At 43.8% G+C, this 7,500-nt stretch overlaps 1 protein-coding gene and 1 long non-coding RNA gene across 2 annotated transcripts in view; one reads left to right on the forward strand and one right to left on the reverse strand.

Annotated features, from left to right (window-relative positions):
• The window catches only part of LOC129352612 (uncharacterized), a 14,989-nt gene extending 9,802 nt beyond the window's left edge, over nt 1–5,187 (forward strand). The window contains exons 2-3 of the long non-coding RNA XR_008604894.1: nt 2,852–3,003; nt 5,086–5,187. This is a non-coding gene — a long non-coding RNA (uncharacterized LOC129352612). The remainder of the gene's footprint in view (nt 1–2,851; nt 3,004–5,085) is intronic.
• vwc2 (von Willebrand factor C domain containing 2) overlaps nt 1,426–7,500 on the reverse strand; it is a 41,434-nt gene continuing 35,359 nt past the window's right edge. Inside the window, exon 4 of the mRNA XM_055021683.1 lies at nt 1,426–2,492. Within this exon, the coding sequence (XP_054877658.1) occupies nt 2,350–2,492 (143 nt within the window). The 3' untranslated portion in view covers nt 1,426–2,349. The remainder of the gene's footprint in view (nt 2,493–7,500) is intronic.

Here is a 7,500-nt window from a genome sequence, read left to right on the forward strand (position 1 = left end):
CTCTGTTGGAACTGGTCAGACTGGGCCATGAGCTTAGGTGTCAAGAGAGGTGTTGGATGGGTTCCAGGCATTGTTACTGGTATTGGGTCTGGTATTGGGTTCCAGGCATTGTTACTGGTATTGGGTCTGGTGTTTGGACTGGTATTAGGTCTGGTGTTGGACTGGTATTGGGTCTGGTGTTTGGACTGGTATTAGGTCTGGTGTTGGACTGGTATTGGGTCTGGTGTTGGGACTGGTATTGGGTCTGGTGTTGGACTGGTATTGGGTCTGGTGTTGGGACTGGTATTGGGTCTGGTGTTTGGACTGGTATTGGGTCTGGTGTTTGGACTGGTATTGGGTCTGGTGTTGGGACTGGTATTGGGTCTGGTGTTTGGACTGGTATTGGGTCTGGTGTTTGGACTGGTATTGGGTCTGGTGTTGGACTGGTATTGGGTCTGGTGTTGGACTGGTATTGGGTCTGGTGTTTGGACTGGTATTGGGTCTGGTATTTGGACTGGTATTGGGTCTGGTATTTGGACTGGTATTGGGTCTGGTGTTGGACTGGTATTGGGTCTGGTATTTGGACTGGTATTGGGTCTGGTATTTGGACTGGTATTGGGTCTGGTGCTGGACTGGTATTGGGTCAGGTGTTTGGACTGGTATTGGGTCAGGTGTTTGGACTGGTATTGGGTCTGGTGTTGGACTGGTATTGGGTCAGGTGTTTGGACTGGTATTGGGTCTGGTGTTTGGACAGGTATTGGGTCAGGTGTTGGGACTGGTATTGGGTCTGGTATTTGGACTGGTATTGGGTCAGGTGTTTGGACTGGTATTGGGTCTGGTGTTTGGACTGGTATTGGGTCTGGTATTTGGACTGGTATTGGGTCTGGTGTTTGGACTGGTATTGGGTCTGGTGTTGGGACTGGTATTGGGTCAGGTGTTGGGACTGGTATTGGGTCTGGTGTTGGGACTGGTATTGGGTCTGGTGTTGGACTGGTATTGGGTCAGGTGTTTGGACTGGTATTGGGTCTGGTATTTGGACTGGTATTGGGTCTGGTGTTTGGACTGGTATTGGGTCTGGTGTTTGGACTGGTATTGGGTCAGGTGTTGGGACTGGTATTGGGTCTGGTGTTTGGACTGGTATTGGGTCTGGTGTTGGGACTGGTATTGGGTCTGGTATTTGGACTGGTATTGGGTCTGGTGTTTGGACTGGTATTGGGTCTGGTGTTGGGACTGGTATTGGGTCTGGTGTTTGGACTGGTATTGGGTCTGGTGTTTGGACTGGTATTGGGACTGGTATTGGGTCTGGTGTTTGGACTGGTATTGGGTCTGGTGTTTGGACTGGTATTGGGACTGGTATTGGGTCTGGTATTTGGACTGGTATTGGGTCTGGTGTTTGGACTGGTATTGGGTCTGGTGTTTGGACTGGTATTGGGTCAGGTGTTGGGACTGGTATTGGGTCTGGTGTTTGGACTGGTATTGGGTCTGGTGTTTGGACTGGTATTGGGTCTGGTGTTGGGACTGGTATTGGGTCTGGTGTTGGGACTGGTATTGGGTCTGGTGTTGGGACTGGTATTGGGTCTGGTGTTTGGACTGGTATTGGGTCTGGTATTTGGACTGGTATTGGGTCTGGTGTTTGGACTGGTATTGGGTCTGGTGTTTGGACTGGTATTGGGTCAGGTGTTGGGACTGGTATTGGGTCTGGTGTTTGGACTGGTATTGGGTCTGGTGTTTGGACTGGTATTGGGTCTGGTGTTGGGACTGGTATTGGGTCTGGTGTTGGGACTGGTTAGGGCTGGTGTTGGAATGGATGTTGGGCAGGTTTTGGGAAAGGTCTGAACTGGTTTCAGGAATAGCGTTTGTGTATGGACCAGTTTCAGGACCTGACAGATTGGGTCAGGCGCAGTTATGAAAACCAGACTGGTGTTGGGTCAGACTGGTGTTAGGTCAGGTCGTGACGACACCACATGTTCAGACATTGAGGTTTTTCACCTCCAGAGACAGCTGTGTGTGTGAGAGTGTGTTCTGTACATTCTTTTGTTGTTGTTGACCTCTGGTCCAGTACATTGCTTATTAAAATACAGAAACTATAAAAAATATCTTTTTACTAGTTCAGCATGACCTTATATTTTGAATATATTCAGAAATAAATTAATACATAGATAAATAGATAATCTGTGTGAAGATTAGAAACTTTCATAAAAGCATTTTCAGTCGTTGGTGATTGGCTGCTGTATAAATGCTGAATTGTTGGAGCGCCGCTGTCCGACCCTGATCATCAGTGGACTGGGTGAAAGTCCGAGAGTGTGCATGTGTTTCGGTGAGGCTGTTGCCTCCTCCGCCGCTCCTCACCTGTGCCAGTCTTTAGCTTTGTTAGCACTCGTTTTTACTGCAGGTGGCCTGCCGCTCGATCTGCCACGTGCCCTCCTCATACGTGCAGTAGCAGATTGTGCAGTCATCAATCTTCACCTCTCGCCCAGCTGGTATCACCTCTGTGTCCGCATAGCAGTTGGGCCCTGTGGGTGGTACAGAGAAACAGAGAAACTAGTGAAAAAGGAATAGCTTTTGTATTGTGCTTGAAAATGAAATCTCCAATGGACCCAGCATATTTTTCATCTGTTTCTTTTGTGTTGCTGGCACCGTGTCACATTATCGAGGTCAGACTCTCAATCAGGCCACTGAAAATGCATGAATATCCTGAGCTCCTGTGGTTTAATATGCAGCAGGAAGTGAGCTGGAGTCAAAGTAAATGAGCATAAATGTAATGAGTTGTGTGCTAACGTGTTTTTACTTAAGCTTTGCATATGAAAATGGAAAAATACTTCTACTTTCAGGTGCTGGAGTCACTTTAAAGGTTCTCTGTCTGTGCTTTCAGCTTTACGACCAACCAAGGACACGGTTAAATGTTTGAAAAAGAGGCGTAAGGACAGATCACACAATTTAAAGCCACTCTCTTTGTGTCGCTTGAAGGATGCCGATCGGTTTGAAATCCTGCCAGCTCAAAGAATTTCATCAGTCTTGATGCAGGTGAAGTATGACATGAAAGCATCCTGTAAACTGTAACGTTTGGGTGAAAAAAATCTGTTTCTGCTACTTTTTAATTTTGTAAACCAGACAAAACACATTAAAGGATCAGGAAACCTGACCTGCCATTCATAAAGCGAATATTTCATTTTAGTTTTACTCCATTCTCTTCAGTAATGTAGAAATCTCATTTTTATGTTGGGCTTTTAATGATTTGAAAAAAGAACAGATGTTGTCACAACGATACATGTGGACTGAAATATGTGCATACACTCCCGATGGTGTTTGGGTAAAAGTCTCCCAGCAAGTTTTATTTTCAACAGATGCATCCATTTTGTGCAACGTACCAAAAGCACTGCTAAAAGCCCCACAGCCTGCTGCTACCACCACCATGAATGACAACTGTTACTGCTCTTCTATGGCCTGACAAATGCCTCACCTTCACTATAGTAAATATTTATGTCATTCACCAAAGGCCGCTGGAAATGACACCAGCTCCTGCTGGATCCTGCAAGGACCAGGAGGTTTCGTTTGCTGATAAAACAATTTCAGTCGAACCTAAAAGACTTGCTTTTAGAGCATTTTTGTTGGTTGCCACTCATTCGTTTAGTCTATTGAAATCTGCTTCACTGTGGACAATGCTGGTTTCCCAACACATTAATATTCATGGTAGGCTTGAGCTGCAGTAGTTTCTGGGTTGCTCATAAACTTGTCCTCTGAGCATTTGAATGGTAAAATGCATTACAATACAAACCGCATGGTGAAAATAGCAATATAAATTATTTTATCATTGTATATTATTTTTCCATGATGTCAGGTGGGGCTCTGGCTCACCTGCCTCCCCTGACCGCACAGCTCTGGTCTGCACATATTTGAGCCTGAACATACTGGTTTGACCACATGAATGGAAATCCATTCCTGCAACCATTCCTTGCTAAATCCCTAAAGCTTGCTGATTAATCCACTCAGAAAAAAACAACTCTTCAAATAAATCATTAATAACCTCAAATTAACATTCATTGCCATGCAGGCGACGAGCGTTTGTAAACTAACTGGAAGCGAATGTCTGAACCACAGAGTCTTTGAATGCTGCTGTCTAGACAAAAAATATGTGACCCTCGCATTTATAAACCGAGAGCAAAATTTCATGCACAATATTATTTAGCATATGCATGAGCAGAACTTCTGAATAACATCTGATCACGTTAACATCCAGTGGGCAAAAAGATAAAAATATTTCTGAGGAGAAGAAGCCAGAGAAATGCTCCGTGTTTTCTCGCAGACGTAGAGGCTATTCAAGAAGACATTTTATGAGAAAGAAGATTTCTGTTTGACAGCATGTATTTAGGTTTCTCATGCCTCTGCCAGATGATATGCTCCGGAAAGTACAAACTTACATCAGCCACATTTCAAACAATCACACTGAGAGAGATTTGTGTTTAGAGGGGACACAAGAAATGAGCTTGCAGAGTCAAAGAGGAGCCTTCGTGTTCAGTTTGCTCCAATTTGTAGCTAAACTAGTCACATACTAAAGCTGATAAGCAATTGTAGAAAATATTATGCAGTTCTCTTTTGGAAACACAGAACTTGCTAATTGCTCTAAGATTTCTAACCGTTTCCTACGTAACAAGAGGATGTGAATTTCTTTTCACAATGTAAAGCTCAGAGGAGTCCATTCTGCCTCCACAGAAAGCATTAAAGACATTGTTATGCCTTTTGTTGGAAGAGCCAATCATTTTAAAGTCAGCAGATTTATAAACGTCTCTTTGGAATAGATTCATATTCAGTAAAATGATCTTGTTAAAACCAAAATACGGCCTCTTCCTGTTCAGTTTCACATATCAGAATATGAAAACCACCTTGTGAAACAGCGAGTTATTAAAAGGAAAGTTAATCTAGATTATAAATAATCCTCCATAGGTGTGAAAAAACTGACTAGAGGTGGTAGTTGTGGCACAGCTCTGTGTTCACACAACACCAAATGTAGATACATCAGCAAGGACTTAAGAGAAGCAATTTCTGCCAGTCGCCAGTGATTTCGAAACTATTCATCCAGCCATTATCTACACCTGCTTGTACTTGCAGGTTCTCTGGGGGGCTGACGCTTATCGCTTGCAGTCATTTGGCAGGAGGCGAGGGACACCCCGGACAGGCCTGCAGTCCATCACAGAGACACTCAGAGACACAAGACAGGCAGGCATTCACACTCACACCCGAGGACAGTTCAGAGAGACCAATTAACCAAACAGTCAGGCTTTCAGGGTGTTTTCACACCTGATAATCTGATAGACGTTGTTCTATTGGGAACCAAAGCTGCAACATTTGCTCCATTTCTCTTTCTCTCTGCTCTGAGTTAAACCAACCAAAAATCTTCCCTTAGAAAAACCTATTCCCCTCCTGGCCTGCAGAGGCGCTGCACCAAGAACCACTGAAGGAACTTCCTTAAGCGAAAATGAAGTGTCAGATTTTATTGCTTGTAGGATTTTTGTTTCGTGGCAAAAGACGACGAGCCATTTCTCCTGCTAACGCCCAATTAAAGCTAAATGTGAGGTGAAATGTCTGACAAATCATTTTACTAAAAGAAAACATTTTAAAAGTTTTCTGTTTTTGTACACATGGAGTGTAAACACAACGCCATTAGCAGTGGCCTTTAAAGCTAATCATGATCTGTGAGTGAAAACACAGGTTCGCTCCAAGATCGGACTGTGGAATGTTTTCAGAAATTGCAAAAAATCCAGAAATCTATCAGCCTCTACAGGCTGCAGCTACATTTCAATTTAATGACAAAACCCATTAGGAAGGGTAAGCAGGAGAAAACTCCTCTCTGAAATAAATATGGCAGCTTGACTTAAGTTTGACTTCTGGGTGAAAGTAGAGATGTTTGGCCACAACGAGCTGTCAGGAGAAAAACAAGCACAGCCCATCAGCACAATGTCTGGGAAACAAGAAGCACAGAGGGCGACAGTTGATTATCCAGACTTGTGCAGACTCAGGACTTCGGCAGCTTGCAGTCAGAAAGTCAACCATTAACTCTTAATGCTGTGGTTGAGGCCAAGCCGAGCTGAGCAGGAACCTCGGTGAGCTGACGCAACCATGTTGTGAGAGACTGATGATGCTGTGTTTAGTTTCTCTCTCGCAGCTTTTCCATTTTGGCTTCATCTTTGTTTGAGAAACAACAACAGTGTGGGCCGGATGCTGGAGCGCTTCCCAGCCATCACTGGTTGACTGCTGAAATAGATTTCAATCAAATACATCATTAATATGTTGATATGGGCTGGAAAATAAGGCAATATGAACCCAGACACACATTTTTGATTTCCAGAAAGATCCCACTCTAGATCAGAAACATAAGTTTAATAATTAGGATCTTCAGTTGCCATATTAGTTTCATTAGTTTTACTTTCAGACGTCAGATCTCTTGCTGAGTTCTGTGATGTTTTTTTCATAAAATTCAAGCTATCCATCAAAAACGAGGCTACATGCAACAGGCTGGATGCGCTGCCCTGTTTTATTTATTTGTTCCAGTGGAAAATGGGTCCTCACATGTGAGCGTTCATCGATTGCTTCCCATAATAGCGTCCTGGTTACAGGAATATGACAGGAGGAACAGCGGAAACATGAGATCCAAGGTTTGGGAGCCGCTGGAGTCGGCGCAGGTTTCACACAGCAGCTGTTTTCTGCTAACTGATGCTGAGCACGTCTAACATGCAGGAATCTTTCCACTGGGTCCCCTTAAAGACAAAATTTATCACGTTTCCCTACTCTCTTAATTAATCATCCCTCGGCCTTGAATCTGCCTAAAATAGATTTTCCATTGGCCTTCATTACCATGCCCTTCAAACTGCTGAATGACCATTCACGGTTTATGCAGCGGAGCATATTTACAGGCGAAGACTGAGATCCCGGCAGCGGAAGAGATCCATCTGGGATTTACAGAGATTACGCTGAATTCTCAAGGACCATTTATCCGTCCTCTTTCTGGGATTCAAACGTTTAACGCCAGCATTTTTTACCGACTGCCAGCTCTGGCTTTGGTTGTGGGATTGCACGTTGCAGGTTTTCAATTACTCATTGTTCCACAGCTGTAAAGAACAAATCTAGCTGAGGGCGGATTCTATCCTCCAATGACCTAAAGGTTGGAAAGCGCATAAGAAAAAGTCAAATTAAGGAGTGTTGCGCAGCGCTTTAATAAAGTTCTGAAGTGGAGCCCTGGGGACTGTTTTTTTTCCCTTTTCCTATATTGCAGGAAATTGGCTCTTGCTAATTGAAGTTTTGATGTTAAGAAGTTGCTGCTAAGAACAGAGCTCAGTATGTGGCCAAGACAAATGCAAAACAACAAAACTATGACTGGAGCAAAACCTTTTGAGCTGTTTTGCCCCTTTACACCCGAAAATATGATGGATTTTATTGGGATTTCATGTCAGACAGCAGAGCATCGTTAAGTCAAAGGAAAATGATGCAAATTTTTACGTAACTAAAATAGTTTTACCTCCAGTTTCC

The sequence above is a fragment of the Poeciliopsis prolifica genome, unplaced genomic scaffold (assembly GCF_027474105.1).
Source record: "Poeciliopsis prolifica strain line A6 unplaced genomic scaffold, Auburn_PproV2 SCAFFOLD078, whole genome shotgun sequence".
In the NCBI taxonomy this organism is placed as follows: Eukaryota; Metazoa; Chordata; class Actinopteri; order Cyprinodontiformes; family Poeciliidae; genus Poeciliopsis; species Poeciliopsis prolifica.